Here is a 25,666-nt window from a genome sequence, read left to right on the forward strand (position 1 = left end):
GGAGGCCCGCACACGTGCAGCCTAGCAGGAGGAGGATAAAAATAATCTGAGCCTGACGGAAATGACTCAGAGGGTGGAGCCCACCTGTGTAACCCCGGAATAAATCCGGAAGTGAGTTCCACTCGTTACAGTACATACTACGTATGGTGTAATTTTAGATTCTCCGTGACACTTTGAACTTCGAGGTCGCAACGTTACCGCTTGATTAGCTTGTCAAGTTTGCTACGTATCTCACACATTCTTTGCAATAGCGATTGTACTCAAGTAATTGTGTTACAGGCCGAACAATACATGACAAAAAGCGGTGTAGCCGTCGAGGGGTTTAAAATGATCACACATGTTCGCTATAACCAGTCCCCATCTCAAGGACTGGTAATACACGTCCCTTGCAACTTTCCTTGCTACCTAGCAATTTAACCTATATCATGTCACAACCCCGTCGTATGGATGATCGAGATGTGGAGAACCAGGTACAAAATTATCCCCCACCCCCTATCCACCCACTGATGTTGAGATACTAACCCTCACACAATTCTGTCGTAGTTTTCATTGAACTTGAGATCTTCTAATTCGAAGGTGAGCTATACGCAACTGCAAACCTCCCAGAAACATCGGCCAGGGGTTACTGCAATCATACCAAAATCAATAAAGCTCGGCGTTCTCGCTATTCTGTCGCTGTTTTTGATCATCAGTCATCCGCCCAACGCCAATATTTGGCCCTTCAAGACTCTCGAGCAAAATCCCGATACCGACGGTGCGTCGCAGGGCAAATATTCCCCTGGGCAGCTGGGGGCTGTTGCTAGTGAGAGCTCCATCTGCTCTCAACATGGAGTGGATATATTGAAGATGGGCGGTAATGCCGCAGATGTTGTGAGTATACCCCCAAGGCTCGGAGAGAACTATTGGCGACTATGGGTGCTGATACAATTGAATAGTTAGTTGCGAGCGAGCTTTGTGTTGGTGTAGTTGGTAAGAATACATGCGGTCAACCTTTATAAAGATCAGAAATGGCCAACAGAGAATAGCCATGTACCATAGTGGGATCGGCGGAGGTGGGATCATGCTAGTCAGGGCACCGAACAGTAGCTACGAGGTTATTGATTTCAGAGAGACTGCTCCGGCTGCAGCGTTCAAGGATATGTATGAACATAACAAAAATGCATCGCTCTATGGTGGCCTGGCCAGGTAAGATATTAATAAAATTTCCTAAAATATGTGAGCAAAACTAAAAACTGTTCTAGCGGAGTACCCGGTGAGATTCGAGGTCTTGAATACCTTCACAGCAAGTATGGTGTTCTTCCTTGGTCGACTGTCGTACAACCAGCTGTTCAAACAGCCCGTCAAGGGTTTCCTGTCGGAGAGGATCTTATCAGATATATGAATCATGCCACTGGCGACGAGGATTTCTTTACCAAGAACCCTACATGGGCGATTGACTTTGCTCCAGGTGGAACACGACTGAAGCTGGGTGACACAATGACTCGGCACCGATATGCGGATACTCTGGAAGCCATTGCCAAGTCCGGCCCCAGAGCATTCTACTCGGGGCACATCGCAGAGACAATGATCAACGCTCTACAGAATGAGAACGGTACAATGACGCTTGAAGATCTAGAAAGCTACACCGTGGCTATTCGGAATATCTCACAGATCGATTATCGTGGGTATAAGGTCACAAGCACATCGGCTCCTTCTAGCGGAGTTATCGCTTTGTTTATTCTTAAAATTCTAGAGACATATAAGGGTCTCTTCGCGACGGAACATTCTGTGAACCTAAGTACTCATCGTATGAATGAGGCGATGCGATTTGGATATGGTAGAGTAAGGTCCTTGACGGCGAATTCTTTCAGTGCGGAGACTCGCTGATACGGTGCCAGAGAACTTATCTCGGTGATCCGTCATTTATTGATAATATGGCTACGTATGAATCACAGACACTAGGCCAATCTATGATCGATGCCACTCGATCTAAGATCTCGGATCACCGAACTCAGAATATATCGGCTTATGACCCAGCCGGATTAGAAAGTTTGGAGACGTAAGTTCATCATCATATCATATTGCCTTTGATATTTGACTAAACTTCATCTTACTATCAGGCCTGGAACCTCACATATTGTAGCACTTGACAACACTGGCCTTGCAATTTCTTCAATTTCTACCATCAACCAGGTCTTTGGTGCTTATGTTATGGTCCCAGAGACTGGTATTATTATGAACAATCAAATGAATGGTAATCTCTAATAAGCACCCTCAATCAATACAGATTCGCCGCTAGGGGGATTTCCTTTCGTTTTTCCAAAAAAAGAAAAAATCTTTTTCTTCTAACTCTGTCTTTTCCACAGACTTTTCTATTCCTGGATCATCGGATCTGTTTGGATATATTCCCTCCAAGACAAATTACATCTTTCCTGGAAAGCGTGCACTTTCTTCTATTACACCAGTGATAGTAGAACGACCCAACGGTACACTGCTTTTGGTCACCGGATCCGCAGGTGGCAGTCGTATCATTACTGCCACTGTTCAAAATGTTATCCATTCGATTGACCAAGGACTCTCAGCTGCCGACGCACTGGCTAAACCGCGTTTGCATGATCAGCTGGTGCCAAACCAGGTCACCTTCGAGCACAGCTATGACAACGATACCGTTGGCTTCATGAAAAGTCTTGGCCATGAAGTTACTTGGGTTGCACCTGGACAAAGTAATGCTCAACTCGTTAGAGTATTACCCAATGGAACCTTTGATGCTGCCGGTGAGCCGAGACAAGTCAATTCGGCTGGATACTCTATATAGTGTATAGAGGAGGCTAGGATTGCATACTATGGCATATACTACAGCGTCTTACGAAGCATAAACAAGATATAGAAAAAGGGATCAAGTCCTGGCAATGGCATTTACCACATATCGCGACGGGAGTTCCTGAACCAAGGGAAGTGTAGTGAAGCTGAGATATAATTAGCTTTGCTAATAACAAATCTTTTATGGCTGAATTTGAAAACCCACTCAAGACAGAGATTCAGAGTTTTTTAGTAGAGCCTTTCGGTTCATGGAAGTTTTCTATGCTTGTGTTCAGTAGTGATTTCCTTGTAGGCTCTAGGGATCAGGTCATTTATCTGTTATAGAAGATGGTTTCTCTCTTTGGCCTTCTCATCATGCCTGGAGACAAAGGATTTTCAACCCATAGCTGGATATTAATCGTTAGCTTAAAGATAAAAAGCTGTCATTTCGAAGAACTAGAGTGAGTATTGATATAAACAGTGAATGCATGCTGCATTTTCTAGAATTTTGAGAGAGATAAAGTCTCCTTCTCTATTTAGATCACAAAATACTATATGAGAACACAAAGGCCTCTTTAAACTGTATTATCTTGAATAGGATATTCATCTTACCTTTGGCTTAGTTACTTAGGATCGAATGACTCAGCGGTCGCCAAGTAATCACATGACTACTAGTCTGTAGGACACTGACCAGATCACTGAGCATGGGCCCATGCTGAAATTAACTCAGTGAGCCTAAGCCTGATCGCCCTTATAAAAGCAGTGGTAGCGCAGGCAGTAAAGCCCCTCAGCGGAAATTAGCCCGCATATATAGCTACCTACAAGTGTGTTCAGAATCATGTTTCCATGAGCATGCGATATAATGTCCACTGTCGAAACATGGAGTGGTAACTTACCGCTAGGAACTCATTGGCTCTTCATGGGCCCACATTCATTAGGTATTTGTATGTAATTGGGGTACTGTCATGAGATCAGGCTTTGTAATAGCCCAGTATCGGACGCACACAAGGGGATATTCAACATCTCTCCCCCCTGATGATTTTTCTTCAATCAATCACTGTTATTCATTCAAATTGGTTCCACTTGATCTCATTGGTCTCCTTTTCATACTAGGCTATACAGTATCAGCTTGCTTCGATATTCCAATAACTCCAATCAAGTTGATTAGACCCCGCTCAAATTCAGGGAATCAAGGGCCGAAACATGGACGCGGTCTTGAACGTGTAACAATGCCATTGCTAGTACATTTGGTAGCGTGAATGACATGATTTAAATAGCCAAACCTCGGAAGTAGTCAAATAAAGGTCGAATCGTGTAAGTTTGACCGAGACGGATAACATCCTATCCGGGCCAATTGGGGGTCTCCTCTAAAGAGGTGCAAGCGGGTCAAAAATATAATAAAATCTGTACTATTTCCCGTTTCCTCGATACATCTCGAATTCTACATTTACAGTTATAGCTCCATACCTAGCCTCCTTCCCGTGTTCCAACCCCACAAAACCCCCGCAAAAGCCTGTGACCCGCGACGTGCCCCCACAAGCCCTACAGGCGCTTCAATGCCCCACGATACCTTTTAATACTGAATCTTACCTCCGTCAGCTACCTTACCTGCGGTCTTGGCCTTGCACCTCCGGACCCATCCTCCAAGCCCCAGTGTCGTACTACTGTAGGGCAGCGTGTCCACTCTGCACTGCTCGCGTATACTGCCTTAGTCCATCAGGCGTGCAAGTGACTTTGTCCCTTATGTCATGCTTGACAACTTCAGATTGGATGGAGTGCCGAAAGCTAATGCCCCATGGCCCACTGAGGTACAACTCTAGTACCGGAGGCTTGGAACCATCTCCTGAACGGAATTGAAATATATATATGAAGTCAACCCACTTGCCTTCGTATGTTATCATCCGTTTCGCCATTGGAAACGGAGGCCAGCATCCACCCAACTACCTGCTCATCACCATGAAGGCTTATCGCTTTGACAGCGTGGAGGGCGGGCTCCAACTTCAAGATATTGTGAAGCCAAGCCCATCGGCTGGGCAGGTGCAGATCAAAGTGGAGGTTTGTGGCCTCTGCCACTCAGACTGCCATATCATCAATGGGCAAACGACGCAGATCCAGCGGCCCCTTACTCTCGGTCACGAGGCTGCGGGAGTGGTGACTGAGCTAGGTGAGGGTGTCTCGAACTTCAAGATCGGCGACCGAGTCGTCATCGGGCTGGGTGGCCATCCAACGAGACCCGACAAAGTAATCGGTCTCTCCTGCGACGGCGCATACGCGGAATACGCAGTCTCTCCCGCGAGGATGGTCGTTCCGATTCCCGGGAGTCTTAGCTGGGAGCAAGCTGCTGTCGCCACGGATTCGGTCGTGACGGCTTACCATGCTGTGGTGGCGGAAGGGAAGGTGAACCGCTCTATGAAAGTTGCGGTCATCGGTCTAGGTGGTCTGGGATCCATTGGCCTTCAAATCGCGATCCTTCAAGGGGCCGAGGTCTATGCCTTCGACATCGACACTAAGAAGGTGGAAATGGCACGCACTTCTGGGGCCAAAGGTTGCTTCAGGACACTCGACGAGGCCGAGGACGTCAAGTTCGACGTGATCTTAGATTTCGTTGGAATGACCGTCACAATGGCGGCAGCCCTGAACGCGATAGTATACGGTGGCCGTATCGTTATGATCGGCCTCAATGAACCCACAGTGACTTTATCAACCTTTGGCATGGCTTGCAACAACGTCGAAATCAGGGCTGCATTAGGTGGGAGCCTCAAGGAGTTGAGTGTCGTACTCGACCTGCTTGATAAAGGCAAGATAGTTGCGACAGTAGAGGAGGTACCTTTTGACAAGCTCTCGGAAGGACTACATCGGCTGGAGACAGGCAAAGTAGTCGGAAGGCTTTTCACGAGGCCAAACAGGTCTTAGAGGACAGCTCCTCGTCGTTGATGCCTCATTGAACGTTTGAATGATCTGGTGCTGCAGTGGATATACCAGCTGTTGACGCAACCGAGGGGCGCTTTGGCGGCTCTCAAGACGAAAATGGAAGTGATCACACTATGCAGCCTTGCAACCTTGCAGTCTACCAGCCTTATACTTCCAGTGTTTCACGCACAAAATTGATAACATTAAGGGCACTCACACTACTACTACATCTTTCCAGCGCTCGAGAGCTGAGTCTCAAATTCTAAGGGACAGATTACTGTACCTGTACATGTAGCATATTTTCGCCGGTACTCTCATTGACATTGCGTCCACACGAGATCAGCAGATTGCTTGTTGTCCCCGACGAGTATTTTGGGGGCACCTCAACGCCTAGTTCCGTATTGTTGATTGATAACAAGATGATAGAATGCAAGGTATGCGGATGAGGCGCGACAGAGTGCCGTGCTCCACGATGTGGGGGTTTCCCCAGCATGTCGGAATGAAAAGTGCTCTGGTCTCCGCCCGAGTGATCTGATCGCGAACCCACCTACCCCACACCCTACTACCACAGTAGACAGCTTCGGCCTTGGGAATGCGTGCCTGAACTGAGTTAGTGGGCCCCGACGATGAGACGAAGGGTCTGGAGGGATAATGTGAAGGGCACCTAGACGATGCCGAACGCCATGCCGCACAGAAGGACTTGTTTTCTTTGCCTTTCTCCAACAACAGATCCCCCCACATGAGCGATTTAGTCAGAGGTTATCTTGTTGCATCACCATCTGCGGGAAGAACCTCGAAGGTCAGTTCAAATTAGAGTTGCAAGCCTTGTACTGCGGAATATTAATTCGCTCTCTTGTCAATAAGTACCTCTATCATTCTCTCCCATGAATGTTCAACGGTTGATCGCCTTTTATATCCGGAACAATGGTGTACACGATCCCAAACCTCCCTTGCTCTCTTCCCGTCGCTACCATCCCCAGATACACCGACCTTGAGGCAGTCTCTAAAGACATCAACCATTCCCTGGAACTCCTCAGCGGGTCCCACTTTACTTCGAATGCCATATGGCGAGACAGCTTTGCAATGACAGGAACTATGCGGACGTTTTATGGGCCGCACGCGATCGGGAGCGCATGGCAGCAGACATCGAAAGCTACCCAGCCCTCCGCATTTAAGATGCAAGGTGGGCCCAAAGTCGTCCGCATGGGCCCCAATGCCTGGGTAGAGCTTGAATTCACGTTTGAGACCACCGGCCCACCTGCGACAACCTGTTCAGGTATGCTGTCTGTGGTTCCCGGTGAGGACGGGGAATGGAAAATTTGGGTCATGCGAACAATCCTGGAGCAGCTCAAAGGCCAAGGAAATGTGGATATCCTTCAACAAGTTACTCAAGGTGGCCACGCCGACGGTGTCGAGGGAGCCGATGGTGTGAATAGCGCCACTGGTGACAACGGTACCATCGAAGTCAATGCCGTCAATGTTACCAGTGAGCTCAACGGTGCCAATGGCATCTCGAAGGTCAATGGAGTGCACACCGGGGACACACATTTTGATTGTGTAATTGTGGGTGGTGGTCAAGCAGGTCTGAGCACTGGCGGGCGACTGAAGGCTTTGGGGGTGTCGTACGTCATCTTGGAGAAGCAGGCAGAGGTGGGAGACAGCTGGAAATCCAGATACGACTCTACGAAGTGTAAGGATCGCAACTCCGCCCGTCATTTGATCCTTGATCTCGACACTGATGCCGCTGATAGTACATACATGTCGTGAGTTTGGTGAGTCTCTTATCTAGGAAGGCCAGTGTATATTTGTAGCATAGTGCTAAAGTTCCAAAGCACATCTGCCGTTTGAGCGGACATTCCCGGCTTCATACAACGAGTATCTCACAAAGAATGATTTGGCTCGGGGATATCAAGAATGGGTGGCAAAATACGATGTGGTAAGTCATATTTCATGGCACAGTGGATGGCGTTGACACTTGCTGTCCCAGAATGTCTGGCTTTCAACAAAGCTCGAAAAGGGGAAGTGGATTGCGGACCGGGAGATTTGGGAGCTCGAAATCACGAAACAGGGAGAACCAAAATCCATATCCGCCTCCTACATTGTATTCGCCGTTGGCGCGGGCTCACAAGTTCCTGTGATGCCGACGTATGAGAACAGAGTGCGTCACCTTTGTTCACATTCGTTTCTATTGAGACCCCATTCCAACATGATACACTAGGAAGCTTTCAAGGGCATCATCCTCCACTCAGGAGAGTACCATTCTGCAAAAGGATGGGCTGGCAAGCATGGTGTAGTAGTAGGGACAGCTAATACAGGTAAGCGGGAAAATAAATATCCAGATCGCTGAGAAATTAACATTTGACAGGCCACGATGTCGCCGAGGACATGCTTGCAGCTAATCTCGCATCTGTAACAATGATCCAACGATCGAAAACATGTATGTACTCAGAGGCCGCATACAGCCCAGCTCACCTATCTGCTCTCGATTGACTTCTATTGTACGCAGACGTGCTACCAGCAGAGCACTACCGAGAGACTCAAACAAGTAAGTGAACCGGGCATCACAACCAAAGCATGAGTCATTGTGGACAAACTAACGACTTTCAGGACTATACAATAATCGTATACCAACTGAGACAGCCGACCGGCTGTATTTTTCAGGTCCTCTGGCTCTTGGAAGATTGCTGGGCACAAGACATCTGCATGCCATGGCCCGGGCAGACCCAGAGCGTTTTGATGCCCTTGAGAGGGTTGGGTTCAAATTAGATCGCTTCGGCGACATCTTTGCATACCTTTTCGAGCGTTTTGGAGGGCACTATATGGACGTGGGTGCATCGGCGAAGATAGCAAAGGGCCTAGTAAGCTTGTTCCACCTTTTCATTTCCTTTGACTTGGTTGTCTCCTTTTTCGGGGGACCGTGCTGAGATGCCAATCACAACGAGCAGATCAAAATCAAGTCTGACGCTCTGCCGGTCCGTTACACAGAGGACGGCATACAATTTGACAATGGGGACCACTTGAGGGTCGACGTCATCGTCTTCGCAACCGGATTCGTCTTGAACACGAAGCTCCTCGTGGCCAACTTCTTCGGCGCTGAAGTCGCAGCTCAAATTGACGACTTCTGGGGAACAGATGAGGAAGGAGAACTCAAGGGCGCATACAAGACATGTGGACGTCAGTCATACCCCAATCCCTTCCTTTGGGCGTCAAGTTACTGAATTTTAATTTTGTGTAGATCCCGCATTCTGGTTTCATGGAGGGGCTATAGGCCAAGCACGGTACATGGCGCGCTTCATTGCGCTGCAGATTAAAGCGAAACTGCTTGGAACTCCTCTGCCGCTATATGAGGATACTCCTCGGTAGCTCTCTCCACTTTAACAAACTGAAGTCGATTGCGAGGGGATATAGGCCTTGAAGGCTAGAGCTGTGAACAGTTGTCTGTCTGCATTTCCGTCTGCTGGCTGTTGGTAGAGAACTTTTATATAGATGCAATCAAAGTAGGCTACCTACTTCACGAGAGCAGACCAGAATGATCATTTGCAAGAGTGAAGTGCCATGCCATCTCAAGTCTAGTTCCCCCTCGCAAGTCTCCTTTCCGTATGTTAGAATCCAGCATGGGATCAAACTCTAGACCATCTTCGACTGCAATATAGTAGACAGGACACTCATGTTCGACATATGGGCCGAACAACGGGTAAGTCGCCTGAGGCCGAAGCAGGAACTCTCCTCGAAAATCCGACTCCGTTGGCTAAACACCCCTATCCGGTCCGGAGACGCTGAAGGTACTCGCTGCGCTTCCCACGGCCACCAACATGAATGGGAAGCGCAGAAATTCTTGGTATCGGCGCCAATAAGATCAGTAATCAGAACAATCCAGATGAAAAGGGGCGATTTACCAATGCATTTGGAGCACAGGGACGGAACAATTTTAATTGCCTAGCACCAAGCAGTTGGTTGGAGCCACCATTAAAACGATACAGTATCACCAAACAGCCCTCGCGTTTCAGGGACTCAGAAGGGAGAAAGGATATATGGGGCGTCTCAACCGACTAGGCCTGGGGCCAAGGGCCCGGATACCGTTCAGGTGCTGAGAGCATCCTTACAATTGTGAACATCGGAAGGCTTCATTCCCGAGCACCCTTAGGATGACCGTGGGGCCTCCGGACTTTAGAGATTGGTATCTCCTACTGACATTGAGGTGCGAGTATGGGGATGATTCCGGAAGTGGGAACATGGAGATGAAGGGCGGGGATAAGTGCAGGCCCGGGATAAGGTACATATTCTGGCTCGCTGTACGAGTTACAAGGAGGGCGAACCGCGGTCTTCACCCCACTCCACTTGGTTGTCTGTGATTACCAAACCTGCTAGTAATAAAATACAGCAATGTAAGGTGGGGGAATGGGTATACATAGCGTCATATACTGTAGCACAAGCTCAAGCGCTGGCGGTATTACTGTATCCTTCTGAGGAATGTATGTACGTCGGAGTGATCCACCACATTTTCTGCTTGGCGCCTCGTCTCCTCATGGTGCGATGGCGATCATATCTGGTGTGTGTGTTTTCCTTTTGGAACACTGGTCAGCAGCTAAGAGGCGTGTATTACTAATGTAGGGTGCCTTTCTTTCATAACGTATATTGTGCAGTTTGCAGGCAGAATGCACTCCGGCAATTTCGGCTGCCTAAGCTCAGAGTTACGCTGAGCTCTACGTCTCCATTATAGTGGACTGGCAACACGCAAGTCCTAAAAACATCCCCGTCAATAAATGATTCTCGATGCTTGCGAGTACGAGTCTCCACCCCCGGACCCCGCATTTCGCAGCGAATTGGAGGAGGGGGGAGGGGGTTTCTAGTAGTAACATAGTTTCTATGTGGAGAACTGTCAAGCCCCTTCCATTCCGGCCTTCCCCTTGGTACCATTGTTCACTTGAGCTCATTAGGCTTATTATCGCCCGCAAGTCTCCGTTATCTTCAACCGACACGGATCTTGCGCCCATGGACTTCAAACTTTCCTTCCAGAAGCTGAAAATGCCTGACTTCCACGAATACCGCATCACGAATCTCAAGACTTCCCTTGGAGAGCTGCCGCCAGCGGTGCTCGCATTGGCCTGCGTTGGACTCCTGACCAGTCTAATCATACTCCGAACCCTCCTGAGGGCTGTGTTAGACCCATGCCGCTCATTGCCTGGACCCTTTTGGGCGCGGTTTACACGTTTCTGGTTATTCAAACAGACCATAAGTGGAGAATTCAATCACCGAAATATCGCGATGCATAGGAAATATGGTGAGAGACCAACTTTAATCTCAGCGAGCTCAGAAAATTTCTACTCGAAAAGGTCTAACATGAATACGAAGGTCCTATCGTTCGCATTGCACCGGGTTACTACTCCATTGATGACCCCGAGGCCATTAAAGTCATGTACGGGAGTGCAACCAACCTGAAGAAAGGGCCATGGTATGGAACGGTCTCGGATCCCGATGCAGTTATCCCCGACTTGTTCTCCGATAGAAATCAGGCGCGGCATGCGATCAACAGACGCTATGTCGCCGGCTTCTTCTCTCTCACAAACCAGTTGAAAATGGAGGAGCAGGTGCAAAATTGCATAGCTAAGATTGATGGGAAGTTCCGGGAGATCGCAATGTGAGTAATGTTGTATTTTGATAGCGAAGATTACAACACGATGAGATCGGTGGACTTTCGGCTGATATACAGGCAGGGGCGAGCAAGCGGTGAACCTCACTACGTGGCTTCAATGCTATGCATTTGACGTGATCGCTGAGATCACAGTAAGAGCGCCATCTTCCGCCCTGGGTAGCGTCACCCGGCTAACGGTAGCTCTTAGCTGGACAAGCGTTTCGGATTTCTCGAGGACGGCAAAGACAAGCTGAACATGTTCGACAACACGCATAAATCGCTCGTGTACGTGACGTATGTAAGCGCATATTACGAGATCCATCCCGTCGCTTTTGCGATGCTGAAGCGATTCGGGACCAACGGACTGCTTGGAGTTTTCGATTTCACGTGGGCGCATATCAAAGAACGTCTGAAAACGATCGATGGCAATGAGATTGACTCGGACAAGTCGGACTTCTTGACACGGGTCTTGGCGCTTCATAAGAAAGATCCCAAGTTCACGATGGACCACGTTTTTGCCGCGTGTATGCAAAATATTGGAGCCGGCAGTGACACGACAAGTATCTCCCTCAGCGCCATCATGGGCAATCTGATCGAAAACCCAAGGACCCTGGAAAAGGTGAGTAGCAACTTGACTCACGTCGTCCTATGCTCCTTCCTTTCCGAGACCGGTGGCTGATACATGGTGGCAAATAGCTTCGTGCTGAGATTGACGAGAAAGTCGCTGCCGGAGAACTTTCAGATCCCCCCGCCTTCAAGGAAACTCAGAAGATGCCCTACCTTCAAGCTGTCATCCACGAGGCTCTGAGAATTCACTCAGCTGTTGGCTTTCCCGTGGAAAGACTTGTTCCCCAAGGTGGGCTCATGATTTCTAGCCAATTCTTCCCAGAAGGAGTGGGTAGCCTTTCCTACAGTTCGCTTCTTGCCATTCGAACACAATTGCTCACTCAATATTTCAGACTATTGTTGCGACATCTCCATGGGTCTCTGCCTACAATAAGAGCGTCTACGGCGAAGACGTGGAAGTATTCCGGCCGGAGAGATGGATGGTGGATAAGGATCAATACGCAGCTATGGATAGATCCTGGCTTCCGGTATGTTTTTGGTTGGGGTCTTTTCTCCCTCTATCACTCTCATCAGTTCGGGATGATTAATTGACATAACTGATGGTTAACAATAACAGTTCGGCTACGGGCCAAGAAGTTGTCTCGGCAAGAACATCAGCCTCATGGAGATGGGAAAGCTGGTACCACATCTAGTGCGCAAATTCAATTTCGCTCTCGCCAACACAGACACCAAACTTGAGAGCACCTGTATGGGTTTTGTCAAGCATAAGAATTTCATGGTCAAGATCTCGGAGCGGGAAAAGTAGGGGCAGTTTTGAATGGTGAAGGGGGAATAGATGGAGCACATTTGCTTCTTCATTCTTTCCTTGGGAGAGTCCATCAGACAGACACACAGACAGACAGAAATTTGTTCATAGTCCGCATACTTGTGCGAGCGAATAGTAATGCCATGTCATGCCACTCGAGCCTTTCCACGCTTCCGGTATGGATAGATAGACAGATGGACGAGATTGGATAAATATTCATGCATTATGATTTAATGATGACTCCCACTATGTCTTCAATCCTCATTACTATCACACGCACAGTGGTATCTCCTTTATACATAAAATATGCTGAGCTGGCCGTATGCCACGATTCTTTTCCTTTCCAGAGTCTACGAGATCCACAGAGAAACTCACAGAACGCGTGCGAAACCTGGGTGAACCCGTTTAGTATTCCGCTACGGACCGTTAATGTAGTATTCAAGACCAAAAAAGGCTCAGATGTGGGGATGGCGCAGCCTGTGTGGGGGTTCGTTGCTCTTGGTGGCGGGAATACGGGAAAGGTGGAGCGGGGCGGAGTGATTAGAGTTCGGTACCGTGGGTTGTATCTGGGGTTGGGTGGCATGCTGAGCGCCGGTCACGAGTTGTTTGGAGGGGGAAGATGGGTAGGTGGACTGTGTTTTGGATGCGTGAATAGAATGGTCACATTGGTAGTAGGCCCGGTGGTTGTCTTTGGTTGAGTTTGGTGATGTAGAATAGATAATTTGGGAGGGCTTGGATTTTTTAGATCTACTTGTTGAGAGAGAGATTGGAGAACGGTAGGGTGTAAAGTTTATGTATGATTGGCGAGGTCGACAGTCTTTGAACTAATTTGAAAACTATTGCTTCGCTCGCGATTATTGGGATAGAATGTAGATAGATGGCTGGACAGATCGGCAAACAGACAGACAACACCTTAGACGAGCCCATCTTGCAAGAGGTAATCAGAACATGCACGTCACTTCATTTGCGCCGGCAATCCCCTTGCTCCTGTCTCTTCCCTCTTTTTGATCGACGCCTCACTCTCCCCTGACTGCAGCCTCTTCACCAAATCCTCCGGATCAAAATCTGTCCCAATGGGATTCGTTCTGAACTCCGGCGACATCATAAACTCCGTTGCGATATCATTATCGTCAAAATTGTCCACCTGGGTCTCCAGCCGATTACCATCGGGATCTTCATAGTAGATCGAAGTCGTGATGCCATGGTTGACACTCCACGTCGGGGTCATACCCAGCTGTTTCCGCTGACGATACGCCAGCGCGAGGTCTTCGAGAGTCGGGTAGCTGAACGCGATATGTTCGAGGCCGGCGCTGGTCTGCATCTTGTCGGTCGTGCCAGGGATAGCGGCGACAGCGATGCGGTGGTGCTCCTCGTCAAAGCAGATGAAGGAGATCTTGCTGCTCTCAAAGCGGGCTTCGCCGCCGGTGAATTTCTTGTAGAAATCCACCATCTCTTGGAACTTGTTGGTTCGGAGGAAAACATGGGCGAGCGACGAGGGCCGCTTGACCACGTTTCCAGGGGCGTCAAAGTCGACTGTCATGATCGATAGATAGCTGTCTTGAATGATTGGAGTAGTGGCAATGATGGATTGGGATGATGAGTGGGTTTGTTGAGATAGGTAGAGATAGTCTGATTCACAGATGGTACTCGGTAGACTATATAGCGAAGTCTGTACTGCCAGGACGTTGCCGGATTATAAGTTGCTGCCGTAGACGGAATGCATTCCGTCTTACTCGTCAGCGTGCCCAGACGCGAGGGATGTCGGTTCTTTCTTCTCTTTTGCATAATCAAGAGCCGTGTGGAGAGAGCCTCGCCCCGGAGGGATGTAGATTGGCAATCGGCAACAATGCGTATCGACCCCACCTCGGTCTACCCAGAGAACATCCGCTTTTAAGCCGAACAAGGGATAGATAGGCGTGCGTATGTTTTCATTGCCCACATGACCCGTATCATGTGATGTGAAATGGAGCAAGGAATGTTATCTACTTTGAGAAATACATACATGACTGGAGGATGCGCAGGCGGAAAGCTCAGACAAGCCCGTGGTGTTTCCGAAAAGATTGATTGAGTCAGGTTTGCCCTCTCACTACTGTAGGGCCGTCGTCGGAGTAGTGGCGATTATGACGATCAGCACCTTATACTTCTTGCTTACGATACGAGTGTTGGTAGTATTCCGTGACACGATCCCGTAAGGATGACCATCTGTTGGAGCAATGTCATAGCTGCCACCAACAGAAGTTCTCTTGCGAGAATTTGTCCATAGGTAAATATCACGAAGCATATATATGTGTTTCTCGATCATCTATATTCAACTGCCTTTGTGCGGCGCGATCTAGCAGAGATTTCCAATATGAGAAGCTTCCTTGTACTCTCAAAAATAGACAGAACGATCCCAAACCTATTTACCCTGGGCTTTTTGCTGGTATATAGCCTTTTCGAATGTAATGATCATCTGGTTGATCTTCCGATCTCCAGGTGGGATAGCCTCTCCGCCATATATCCCACATACTTGTGCTTCTCTGTCAATGAACTAAAGAAGAGTAACCAGTCAGAGTCTCCAAGCCTTCAAGAATTGGGGTCAGGAGCAGTATAGCATACCCAGAAGGAGTTCAGCGCGCCGCTCCAGGTCAAACAATTCCTTCGTCGATATCCTGGGCCGCATTCATTGACATCCTCCATCGTCAACAAGCCACCCAATCCCCAGCTGTATTTGGTGTCTGGAGGGAAGTACCCAATGCTGCAAGGTCCCGACTGCGGTTGGCTCTTGTACAGCGCTTGAAGCTCGCTGCGACTTTCTTCAGCCAGCTGCGGCGTGAACATCATCGCCGAAGTTTCCTTCTTCAAAAGCTTCTCGTTATCCACAAGAATGCTTTGCAGAATCTTCAGGTACGAGGGCACTGAAGCATAGAGTCCTTGACCTCCCAGTGGCGCTGTAGCTCCAGCAACAAAGCTGGGTCCCTTGAAGGGAACGACGTTTCCGTCGGGTGAACGCACTGAACCAGCCACTCTCTTGGCCTGCACTTGAGCGGACTTACCGGGCCAGAAAGTCATATCAAATATTCCCAGTGGCTCGAAAATGTTTTGCTTGAAATAGGTGTCAAGATCCATTCCGGAGAGTCGCTCGACTACCAGTCCAGCCCAGTCTACGGAACTGCCATAGTGCCAGGATGTTCCGGGCTCAAAGATTAGTGGGGACGCGTATGTCTCCACGACCGATCTGTTGGGCGGCATTGGTGGCAGACCTTTGGACTTGTTGTATTTCTGCAAGACGGGTGCCATGAAGTCATAAGACTTGCCCGATGAATGGGTAAGAAGGTGACTAGAATCATCAGCTTCATTCAGTGCAGCCTAGCATGTGGGTTTTCTCATACCGCAAGGTAATCGGTTGCGTTCGCTTGGTGAACTTGAGATCTCCGTCGGGTGTTTCGGACACAATTTCCAACCTTGCCAACTCCGGCACAACGCAGGCCACGTCATCTTCCAGTGAGATCTTGCCCTGCTCTATCTGCTGCAGGGCAGCAATGGTAGTGATGAGTTTCGTGCAGCTGGCGAGGGCAAATACTGCGCTCTTGTCGAGAGGAGTATGGTCTTCAAGTGAGCTGAACCCAAACGCCTTGCAGTAGGTGAAGCATCCATCTTTGCTGGATGCTGCAAGGACAGCTCCGGGGATGACCCCGTTCGAGCAAGCATCTTCGAATGTCTTTTCAAGTGAGTCCATCTTGGAAATGTGACAGAGCACGATTTACGAGAGGCGAATGTTTCGTCACCCACAGATATAGATTTAATTTTTCTTGGTAGAGATTGAATCCAATCCTACTGGAGGTGGAAAGGCAGAGTCTGAGAAGATACGGAGCCAGCTTGAAGATGACGGCTTGAACTTTGCGAGGGATCGGCAAAAGCTGCTCAGGAACCACCGCAAAGGCCTTGCTTCATGACCATATCGACTGAGGCCGATGAGCCACAGGGGAGAAGAAGCACACGCGCGGTGGGGGAGCGAAACGATGTGGGGGATCAGCGGAGGTCTCCACGCAGGAGCTCGCGCAACTCCACCCTCAACCGACAGGGTGGAGATCGCGAATAACCTCTACTGTGGGGTAGACCACCGCTGCCACCACCGCCATGGCTGCTGGCCACCACCGTCTGGGCCAAGCTGGTCTAAGCAGCATGAGAGTTGAACCGGCCACGATCGCACTTATTTGCTGCGCGGGACTTAGGCTCTCCAAGTCGAAAAACAGCTCCCCGTCACCTTCTCCCACTCTCGCACTTTCCGACGTCACAAAGCGACGAAAACAGACAATTCATTACCATGGCTTTCGAACGGCTCGTAAGATACGAACACAAGGCAGAAGTCACGTTTGGCAATCTGATTGAGACCCTCGACGACGGCTTTAAAGTTTCCAAACTGAATGGCGACCTCACACAAGGCTTCAGCGCCTCTGGCGAGGAGGCCATTACCGTGCAACGGGCAAGACGGACCCCAAACCTTCATCAATTGACCACACCACTAACCAGGGAATAGCTTCTTTGCCCGCTTGAGCGTACTCCCATAGTCCAGTGTGTGGGCGTCAACTACCGCAAACACGCCGAGGAAGCCAAGGTAAAACCGCACCACGGCAGAGCAGACACCAAGGAGTATGGACTGACACTGCAGACGGCTCCATCTCATAGATGAAAGTCCCCACATACCCCGTCATCTTCACCAAACCTGCCGATGCCCTTACGGGGCCGATGGATGACATCCCCATCCACCCGGACTGCCAGGACAAGATGGACTACGAAGGCGAACTGACGGTCGTCATTGGTCGCGACGCCAAAAACGTGACCGAAGCCCACGCCCTAGACTACGTTCTGGGATATTGTATCGGCAATGATGTTTCGTGCCGGACCTTCCAGATGCCCGACGCCTCGGGTGGGCAGTTCTGCTACTGCAAGTCCTTCGACAAGTTCGCGCCGATCGGCCCGGCCATCTGGTCGACAAGCCTTATCTCCGATCCGCAGAAGCTGAAATATGTCACCCGCGTCAACGGGGAGGTCCGGCAGGAGACGGGTACGGACGATATGATTTGGTCGGTGAGGCAGATCATCGCGCATTTGTCAAGGGGCATGACGCTGAGAAAGGGCACCGTCATCATGACGGGGACGCCGGCGGGGATTGGGGCCTTCCAGAAGAAGTTCCTCAAGGATGGCGATGTTGTTGAGGTGGAACTGCTCGGTTTCGGCAAGGTGGTCAATAAGATGTCCTTCTTGTAGACCCTGGCGTCCCACAAGTAGCTGTTCTATCTCCTTCCGCTCGTGTAGTGGGCAGTCTGTTGAGTTGCCCAACTTGCATGATGTGACCCAGCACGCAAGCCGTAGAAATGAAACTAGAGGCCATTCCGCTTTTGAGAAAGAAGCTGTTCAGAAAAAAAATAAAAAAAGTAACAACAAGGGTGTTTGTCTAGATGTATACGAAAGGTGATCCGAACCCAATCGAACAAGGACCCAAAGTCGGAGTATCCCGACGGCTCACCTGTGCTGGTTTTGACTGTATGGCAGTCATACACTCGGCTCCCCGATAAAAGAGTTGACAACCTCGAAGCGGTATTGCTGGAATAAAAAGGTGCATCAAATTCAAACAGACCTGCAGGTCATATTAATTGTGCGCCGACCATGATGCCATAGATAGCAGAGTGGCTGCGAAAGAGCAGGTGAACATGGTGAGATTCGGTCGCACGAATCTCGCTATACGAACACTGCACCCGCGCGTTCCGATATTCCCCGCGTACACATAATTACATACCAAATTCAATACCAAAACAGGGTAACCCGATGCATCAGTCCCAAAGGTCAGGCCCCTAGTGGACCCTCTATTCGACCGGTATTTCAACCGGCCCTCGAGGCGCATGTTGATTTCCTTCACTCACTCCAACTCTTTCACCTCGCATTGGATCCGCTGGATCTCATTCGTTCTGCATGCATACTAGTCCATTCACTATTAGCTTGCTGTGATAGGGACGTTTCAAGCCTGCCGATCTGAATTTTGGTTATTATCAGATATACTCATTGCATATTGAAGTCATCAGCGATCTGTCAGGAATACGAAAACAGAGCAGACGGGCAAATGTCGCGATTGGAGTTCCTGCAGGCGTTTCGGGACCGGGAGAATGAGCCTCAGATCGTTAAAGCGAAATGGTACATCGTGGCTGTATGTGTGAACTGTTTCTCGACGTCTTGGCCCTGCTGACCGAATCGAGGCGACCGCCTTGACAGCTGCTTGCGCAGGGGACCAAGTCCCTGCGCTTTACCACTTGGCCACCGAGGGCCTCACCATAGAGGAGAGGAAGATCGTGCAGCGGAGGATCAAGGAGGCCATACTGAAGGGAGGTATGCTGTACGGGGTGCCTCGCTTAGCGGACGCCCTGGGTCCGTTGGGTAAAGTCATCCCGCCGGACGAGATGGATCATTACGGGCCTAGGTGAGTATCTATGGCAGTATGAGTCGCCTTCCGTTTCGATCGTCGATGGGGTCATACTTCTACTGACACCGCTGATCAGGTCGGAACGGCCCCGTACGAAGGAAGAAGAAGAGAAACGAGCAGCCCGAGGCAAACGGTATTTCGAGACGCTCTGGACGCCCGCTGTGGCCCAAGCAGAGAGTGAGCGCGTCGCGGCAAGTCATCCAGATAACTGTAAGTGATGGATTCACTCTCCTGCCCTTCCTCTCATCCATTGGTGAGGCATTTGGCCCTTCTAATGCATTCGTCAGACTTGTTGAGCCTGAAATTGCATTACGAGTATTGGATCAGTGAGGATGCGATCCTGGGGCCAATAGAGACACAGATGTGCAATGCGGCTCTGCTCATCTGCAACCGATCTCCAGTTCAGGCCATCTGGCATACCCGCGGAGTGGTTCGTCATGGAGGAAGCATGGAGCAGGCACGCTTTGCGCAGGATCTGGGCTTGGCGGTTGCGGAACAGTTCGAGGTCAAGACTGGCGACATCACAATCGTTGACCAGATAGACTTCTGAGGTCGACAATCGAGATCGGTGTTGCAGTGTGGCGGCCAGCGCCAGAGCAACCCATCGCAGCGCTAACGATCCGCCCGCGGGGCATATGCTACTTGACATCTCTAATAAGCCACATAGCTAATGGAATGTGTGGCTCGTGTCGCAGAGAACAATATTCTAGTCCAGGGAATCATTCTACTTGGGAAAATCTTGAGTGGCCAGTGCAACAAAGGGACAGGGATTGGCTGGGCGCTAGTCGTTCTTTTTCGAATGCCCGCGAGTTGAAATGCCGGCTCTGCTAGGTCCTGCCCTAACACCATTCACCTCTCTACGATTACTGCTGCTGCTGTGAAGCATTTTACCACTGCTGTTATTCCGAGCTATTCGAAAGCTGAAAAAGCGTGGTGCAAGACCCGATTTGCTCTCCCTCTAGAGTTGCAGGTTGTGGGACAGTACATAGCAACAACAGTCCCGCCCATTGGCTCATACTCTCCCCACACTTCTCCCCACACTCTCCCCACCTCCACAAGGACTTGGGACGATCCCATTGCAGTACCGCACGGTATGGTAGTTCGCGCGGACCAACCGGCCAACCAAACCCCCTGTTCTACTGCTGAACTGGAGCCCTGGCTTTGCTCCAGCTCCAGATTAAAACCCCGAGGAGAAAAACTATAGAGACGGCGATAATTTAAGTGACAATCGTCTCGCCAACGTTGAGTAGAAGACACCAGAGGCAACCATGCCTATCGATTCCCCCTATCCTCGTCTTGACTTGGTCGAGACAGACATATTCTCTTTCCTCTTTGACCGCAAGGGTCGGCCATTTCCAGACCACAAAGGCAACCACTCCCTCTCTGGACCCTATCCACCCCATAGTTGTGTTCGGGGCAGAGTTATAGACGTGAACACTAACAGACACTTCACAGGCATCTTCCAGGATGCGACCGATTTCTCTCGGAGGTACACCTTCGGCCAGCTTCGCGAACATGCAATTGGATTTGGAAAAGGCCTGAGGAAAAGCTTCGATTTCAAGAAATCGGACGTACTGGGCATTTACGCACCAAACGATGTCGACATGCCTCCTGTCATCTTCGGGACACTGTGGGCCGGCGGCGTGGTCTCACCAGCGAACCCAGCCTACACCGCCACGGAGCTGGCATATCAACTAGGGGACAGCGGCGCTCGAGTGCTCGTTACGCATATCTCGGTCCTTGATACGGCGCGGGAAGCCTGCGCACAGGTTGGCATTCCGGAAGGCAATATCCTTCTCCTGGGCATGGAGAACCAATCACCCTCACATTTCACACATTGGAAAGCGATCAAGGATACCACAGGAGCAAATGCACCTGCGAAGATCTCGCCAAAGGTTGACGTCGCGTTCCTCGTGTATTCGTCGGGGACGACAGGACGACCGAAAGGAGTGTGCCTATCGCACTACAACATGACGTCGAACGTCCAGCAAATTGACGAGATAGAAAAGTATCTCTCGTGGGACGGGTCCAAGTCCTGTCCTGGAATCCCGGATGCACCCCAGGGAGAAGGTGACAAGATTATCGGATGCCTACCATTTTTCCATATCTACGGCCTGACCTCGATGATACACCACCCAGTTCTGACCGGCATCCACTGTTTCGTCATGGCGCGCTTCGACCTCGAGGACTGGTGCCGACTGGTCCAAGACCACAAAGTCACCTTCGGCTACCTGGTGCCACCGATTGTTCTGCTCCTTGCCAAGCATCCCGTGGTGGAAGGCTACGATCTCAGCTCACTGCGAATGTCAAACTCCGGCGCGGCGCCTCTGAAGAAAGAGCTAATCGACGCTGTGTATGCGCGCAAGGGCATCAGAGTCAAGCAAGGCTACGGGCTGAGCGAGACCAGCCCGGGTTTATTCGGTGGGCGATGGGAGGACTGGAATAAGGCCATCGGCTCCGTAGGCAACCTGGTCTCCAACGCGCAGGCGAAGTTCGTCGCCCTTCCGGAGGGAGAAGGCAAATCCGGCTGGACGGACGAGCTACCACAGGGCGAGGCAGGCGAACTCCTCGTCAAGGGACCCAACGTCTTCGCCGGCTACCACCACAACCCCGAGGCCACGGCCGAGTGTCTTCGAGACGGCTGGTTCAAGACCGGCGACGTCGGATATATCGATCCTGAGGGCTTCCTGTACATCACAGACCGCATTAAGGAGCTGATCAAGTACAAAGGTTTCCCTGTCGCGCCGGCAGAGCTGGAAGGCTCCCTAATCGTACATGAGCTTGTTGCTGATGGGGCTGTCGTGGGCGTGGAGTCTGAGGCGCATGGCACGGAGGTCCCTATGGCGTACGTGGTGCGGAAAGGCGGCATGGCGGCTGTGAGGGCCGGCGATGACCAGAAGATCATTGACTATATGAGTACGAAGGTCGCGAACCATAAGCGGTTGAGAGGAGGGATCAAGTTCGTGGAATCGATACCGAGGAATGCTTCTGGCAAGATCTTGCGGAGGGAGTTGCGCATTGAGGCGAATAGGGAGATGAAGGCCCGGGAGAAGGCGACAGGAGGGCCCGTGGCCAAGTTGTGAGAAAAGCGCCGTTCTCCTACCTAGGTACCTCATTTCGTTTAAAGGATCCTGCCGTTAGGGGTATCGTTATCCCTACGTGCATCTGGTCCGGCCCATCCTATAAACAAACGCTTGGGCAAGAGAACTTTAGACAGACAGACGGTTGAGGAGGAATAAAGTATTTGGTCGAACCGCAGGGAAAGATTTCCGGATTAATGATTCAGCGCTTGCTTTGATCCGAATGTAGGTACTTCCCGCTCACGCCGCTCACCCTACCGCCCATGACATATCTAGAAATCAAGCTTATCGATACAGATATAGCCTAAGCGCGAGTGAGCATAATTATATAATCAGATAATTGTTCTAGGCTAGCAAAGTAACTTATGTCTTGTGGCGGTAGGCGGTACGACGTATATGGTAGTATCCAGAGATATATAACCCGTGTTATCCTGGCAGATTTGATCGAATTAAGCCGATAGATGACTACCTACTACCTATGGCTATCAAGAATCAATAGGCACCATTTATCTCTTGTACACGCAGTAGTCGCTAGAATAAAGTGCTTTTGTAGCTACCGTAGGCCAATCTAATCGCTAGTCGAGCTATTCGGCGAGACCTTGAAACGCCCAGTCATGTAGTAGGCCTTGGAACTATTGTAGCCTCAGCAAACCTACTGGCAGGATCGCTCAACTCGATCCAGCACCTAGATAGAAGAACACTGTCTTAATTGGATCAAACTTGTACTGCTGCATCCACATATGCTCTAGTCCGAGCATTTCACTACATTACCTAGTTGTGGTGAAGCCTGTGTCCTTTTCCTTGCCTTTATCTCAAAGACAGATTTTACAGTACATAATACGGTACATGCGTCCAGATACAGTTCATTACAATACCCTGGTAACCTTCCCTCTCGGCGCGCAGCCATCAAGTCTCTGGCGAGACCTAAATAATGCACAGGGAACCCATAACCCTCAGGCGCGTAGGGAGTGGGAATGGGCAGGTCCTTGTTCAGAGTCGCGCCTCGGTATAGCCACGTGGGTTTTTGGGTCGGAGATTCGGCGTTTCAGCAACAGGAAACAAGGGCTACTGTATGGTACCGAGCCCGTCGGACTTCGAAATTACGCGATCCGTTGTATTGTATTGTTATTGTATTGGTTGTGATGGACGGAGGTTCGGTTGTGGTCGTGTGTATGGATGTATGACTTGGTCCACTAGAAGTTGAGGCGCAAGCAATGACACAGAGCAGATAATGGAAGGGAAGAAGGATGAGAGGCAAAAAAGAAAGAAGGAAAGAAAAGAGTATCACTAGTTTTGCTCATTCCGCTCCTGTGTTATCTCCCACTTATCCTTCCGTGTAGCTAGCTATCTTGCTTCCAAATTCACCTTGACACAACGTGGTTCAGACACGTCCACCATGCTTACGATTCTGCCGTCCCATTGCTCCAAAATTTGCCCGTGTCTATATGTGGAGTTCGTGTCTGATTTGAGGAGTTTCAGTATCTCAATAATCTTCCGCGGCAGCCTCCGCCCCCATCCTCTTGATCAACTCAACATGAGCCGGGCTTCGGGGCGTGACCTTCAGCCTGAAGGGTGAGTGGTTATAAGCTTCCCAAGTGGTGTTGTACGAGTCGATGGGGGAGTCCTGGATTGTAGATATTAGCATCAAGGCACCTTGAACCCCCTGCTGAGAGGGGGCCTAATCAATCTTGCACCGTGGTGGAGAACTCACAGGATATTGTTCAAAGTTGAAGCAGTACAGCAAGCAGGCCGTGGCTAGCCACACGTTATTGAAGCCGACGGTGTAGCCGATGCAAACTCTTCGGCCTAGGAGTTGTTTGGTTCGTAGTTAGCGAAAGTCTACTTATCCCTGGACGATTTCCGTTCGAAAACTACCAGGAAGGAACGACATACCTGTTCCAAACCCCCATGTTCCTTTCAACGGGAATTTTAAGTCCTCGTTCAAGAAGCGTTCTGGAATGAAGTCATGCGCCTGGTAGTAGTCGTCCTCATTCAAAGCGATAGCCATTGCGTTCCATGTCACCTGTGTTCCCTTGGGGAACTTGTAGCCCTCGTACTCGTCGTCCTGCGTCAGTTCGTGCGGGACTCCGCTCTGGATAAAAGGGCGCCATCTCAATGTCTCCTTGGTTGCAGCTGAGATGTAGGGTAGCGCCTCCTTGTCGGCGAAGGTGGGTAGGCGTTCCGCGTTCGCGCCGCAGACTTCGTCGAGGAGTCCTTGTGCTTTCTTCACCCACTCGGGGTAGAGAGCTGCGGCCGCGACCATCTGGGTGATGGCCGTGCGAGATGTGTCGCTGCCAGCTTCTAGAAGGGTAGCATAAACGAACAGCTTCTCTTCGTGATCCATTTGGAACTGCTTCTTCTCGGAGCCTTGAATCACATCCAGGGCGAAACAAGGCCGAGCCGTGCCTGCCTCCATCTTTTTCATCAGGTTATCGACTTCGATCTGATAAGTTCTGTAGTAATTCAATGTTGGCATCTCCATTCTTACCCCTTTCACAATTCTAGGGGTTGAAAGGAAGCTTACTCAACAGTGCGTCGGTAATAGTCTTCTCCCCACGGTCTCCACCACTGCATGAACTTCGGGAAACGCGCCATAATCGGGAATATGTCAGGAAGACTTTTCAAAGGGTCGAAGAAGATCTGTGCAAATTCCTCCATCTGGGTCATGATCCTCCGCAGCTGCTTGTCGTCCAGCTTGGCCCGTCGGCCAAACGTGACGCTCATGATGACCGAGTTGGAGAAGCGTTGATTGGCCACGTAGAACTTGTCGGGATTTTCCAAGTAGTCAACTACTAGCTGTTTCGACTCAAGCTCCTGGTAAGGCATGAAGGTCTTGTTGGCATTCGGTCCATTCAGCACTGAATGCATGACCTTGCGTTGGAGCTTCCATCTCTCCGTCGTCGACATCAAGAGAATGCGTCGGCCACCGCTTAGCAGGTCCTGGGCCAGGGGCCGATTAGGACGAGCCGAGTAGATGGCCGCCCGTTTCTCCATCAGATCATTGACGACTCGGGATGAGTTAATGTAGACCCAGAGCCTTCCAGCTAGGTTGCATGTGTACCTACAAGATTGCGAGTATGTCAGGAATAAATTGTCAGGAACAAATTATGCAGTCACACCAGGCTCGTGAGAAAGTGAAGGAAAGTGAAGATAGGAACTTGAAGTTACATACATTTCACCATATTTCATGGCCATCTCGTGTCCCCACATACCAGACGGAATTGGCATATTCAATGTATTCCCAACGATGGGCCATCCAGGAATCGTTGGAGGCAGCTTGTATTTCCGCTTGAATTGGATCTTAGCCACCACTTGACGAATGGCGAATATGGCGAGCATGACGAGTAGAGTGTACACCACTGGTGGGCCCCCCATATTGGCCAGCTAGCTAGCAAGCAAATCAAGTCAAGCCAAGAGAGTAAATGAATCGAGGAAAG

The 25,666-nt window shown here is 50.1% G+C and overlaps 10 protein-coding genes across 10 annotated transcripts; 7 read left to right on the forward strand and 3 right to left on the reverse strand.

The window, feature by feature from the left end:
- Window positions 1–279: 279 nt before the first annotated feature.
- N7482_000021 (gamma-glutamyltransferase family protein) lies at window positions 280–2,794 on the forward strand (the record flags this gene model as incomplete). Its single annotated transcript, XM_056682146.1, has 8 exons — window positions 280–372; window positions 607–870; window positions 936–969; window positions 1,026–1,185; window positions 1,242–1,821; window positions 1,878–2,038; window positions 2,100–2,233; window positions 2,346–2,794. Coding segments are annotated over 8 exons (1,875 nt in total), but the record flags the coding sequence as incomplete, so codon positions are not given.
- Window positions 2,795–4,734: 1,940 nt separating this feature from the next.
- On the forward strand, window positions 4,735–5,691 carry N7482_000022 (zinc-binding dehydrogenase; the record flags this gene model as incomplete). Its single annotated transcript, XM_056682147.1, has 1 exon — window positions 4,735–5,691. One exon carries the CDS (start codon window positions 4,735–4,737, stop codon window positions 5,689–5,691), a length of 957 nt encoding a protein of 318 aa, XP_056545753.1.
- A 921-nt stretch (window positions 5,692–6,612) lies between these two features.
- On the forward strand, window positions 6,613–9,051 carry N7482_000023 (flavin-containing monooxygenase; the record flags this gene model as incomplete). The annotated part of the gene is made up of 9 exons (XM_056682148.1): window positions 6,613–7,451; window positions 7,513–7,624; window positions 7,676–7,846; window positions 7,907–8,003; window positions 8,054–8,125; window positions 8,195–8,233; window positions 8,296–8,546; window positions 8,634–8,862; window positions 8,924–9,051. The coding sequence occupies 9 exons, from the start codon at window positions 6,613–6,615 to the stop codon at window positions 9,049–9,051; spliced, it is 1,938 nt and encodes a 645-aa protein (XP_056545754.1).
- Window positions 9,052–10,626: 1,575 nt separating this feature from the next.
- On the forward strand, window positions 10,627–12,692 carry N7482_000024 (cytochrome P450; the record flags this gene model as incomplete). Its single annotated transcript, XM_056682149.1, has 7 exons — window positions 10,627–11,104; window positions 11,170–11,326; window positions 11,403–11,517; window positions 11,556–11,939; window positions 12,017–12,214; window positions 12,280–12,459; window positions 12,504–12,692. Coding segments are annotated over 7 exons (1,701 nt in total), but the record flags the coding sequence as incomplete, so codon positions are not given.
- A 955-nt stretch (window positions 12,693–13,647) lies between these two features.
- Window positions 13,648–14,232, reverse strand: N7482_000025 (Glyoxalase/Bleomycin resistance protein/Dihydroxybiphenyl dioxygenase; the record flags this gene model as incomplete). Its single annotated transcript, XM_056682150.1, has 1 exon — window positions 13,648–14,232. One exon carries the CDS (start codon window positions 14,230–14,232, stop codon window positions 13,648–13,650), a length of 585 nt encoding a protein of 194 aa, XP_056545756.1.
- A 546-nt stretch (window positions 14,233–14,778) lies between these two features.
- On the reverse strand, window positions 14,779–16,410 carry N7482_000026 (serine hydrolase domain-containing protein; the record flags this gene model as incomplete). The annotated part of the gene is made up of 4 exons (XM_056682151.1): window positions 14,779–14,894; window positions 15,099–15,222; window positions 15,291–16,011; window positions 16,064–16,410. 4 exons carry the CDS (start codon window positions 16,408–16,410, stop codon window positions 14,779–14,781), a joined length of 1,308 nt encoding a protein of 435 aa, XP_056545757.1.
- A 588-nt stretch (window positions 16,411–16,998) lies between these two features.
- N7482_000027 (fumarylacetoacetate hydrolase family protein) lies at window positions 16,999–17,942 on the forward strand (the record flags this gene model as incomplete). The annotated part of the gene is made up of 3 exons (XM_056682152.1): window positions 16,999–17,148; window positions 17,212–17,289; window positions 17,361–17,942. 3 exons carry the CDS (start codon window positions 16,999–17,001, stop codon window positions 17,940–17,942), a joined length of 810 nt encoding a protein of 269 aa, XP_056545758.1.
- Window positions 17,943–18,792: 850 nt separating this feature from the next.
- N7482_000028 (uncharacterized protein) lies at window positions 18,793–19,699 on the forward strand (the record flags this gene model as incomplete). The annotated part of the gene is made up of 4 exons (XM_056682153.1): window positions 18,793–18,876; window positions 18,926–19,146; window positions 19,226–19,359; window positions 19,437–19,699. The coding sequence occupies 4 exons, from the start codon at window positions 18,793–18,795 to the stop codon at window positions 19,697–19,699; spliced, it is 702 nt and encodes a 233-aa protein (XP_056545759.1).
- Window positions 19,700–20,417: 718 nt separating this feature from the next.
- Window positions 20,418–22,232, forward strand: N7482_000029 (acyl--CoA ligase; the record flags this gene model as incomplete). Its single annotated transcript, XM_056682154.1, has 1 exon — window positions 20,418–22,232. One exon carries the CDS (start codon window positions 20,418–20,420, stop codon window positions 22,230–22,232), a length of 1,815 nt encoding a protein of 604 aa, XP_056545760.1.
- Window positions 22,233–23,712: 1,480 nt separating this feature from the next.
- Window positions 23,713–25,604, reverse strand: N7482_000030 (cytochrome P450; the record flags this gene model as incomplete). Its single annotated transcript, XM_056682155.1, has 5 exons — window positions 23,713–23,853; window positions 23,941–24,035; window positions 24,123–24,682; window positions 24,754–25,290; window positions 25,402–25,604. 5 exons carry the CDS (start codon window positions 25,602–25,604, stop codon window positions 23,713–23,715), a joined length of 1,536 nt encoding a protein of 511 aa, XP_056545761.1.
- Between the last annotated feature and the right edge of the window lie 62 nt (window positions 25,605–25,666).

This window comes from Penicillium canariense, assembly GCF_028826845.1.
Source record: "Penicillium canariense strain IBT 26290 chromosome Unknown utg000001l_segment0_segment0, whole genome shotgun sequence".
Lineage (NCBI taxonomy): Eukaryota > Fungi > Ascomycota > Eurotiomycetes > Eurotiales > Aspergillaceae > Penicillium > Penicillium canariense.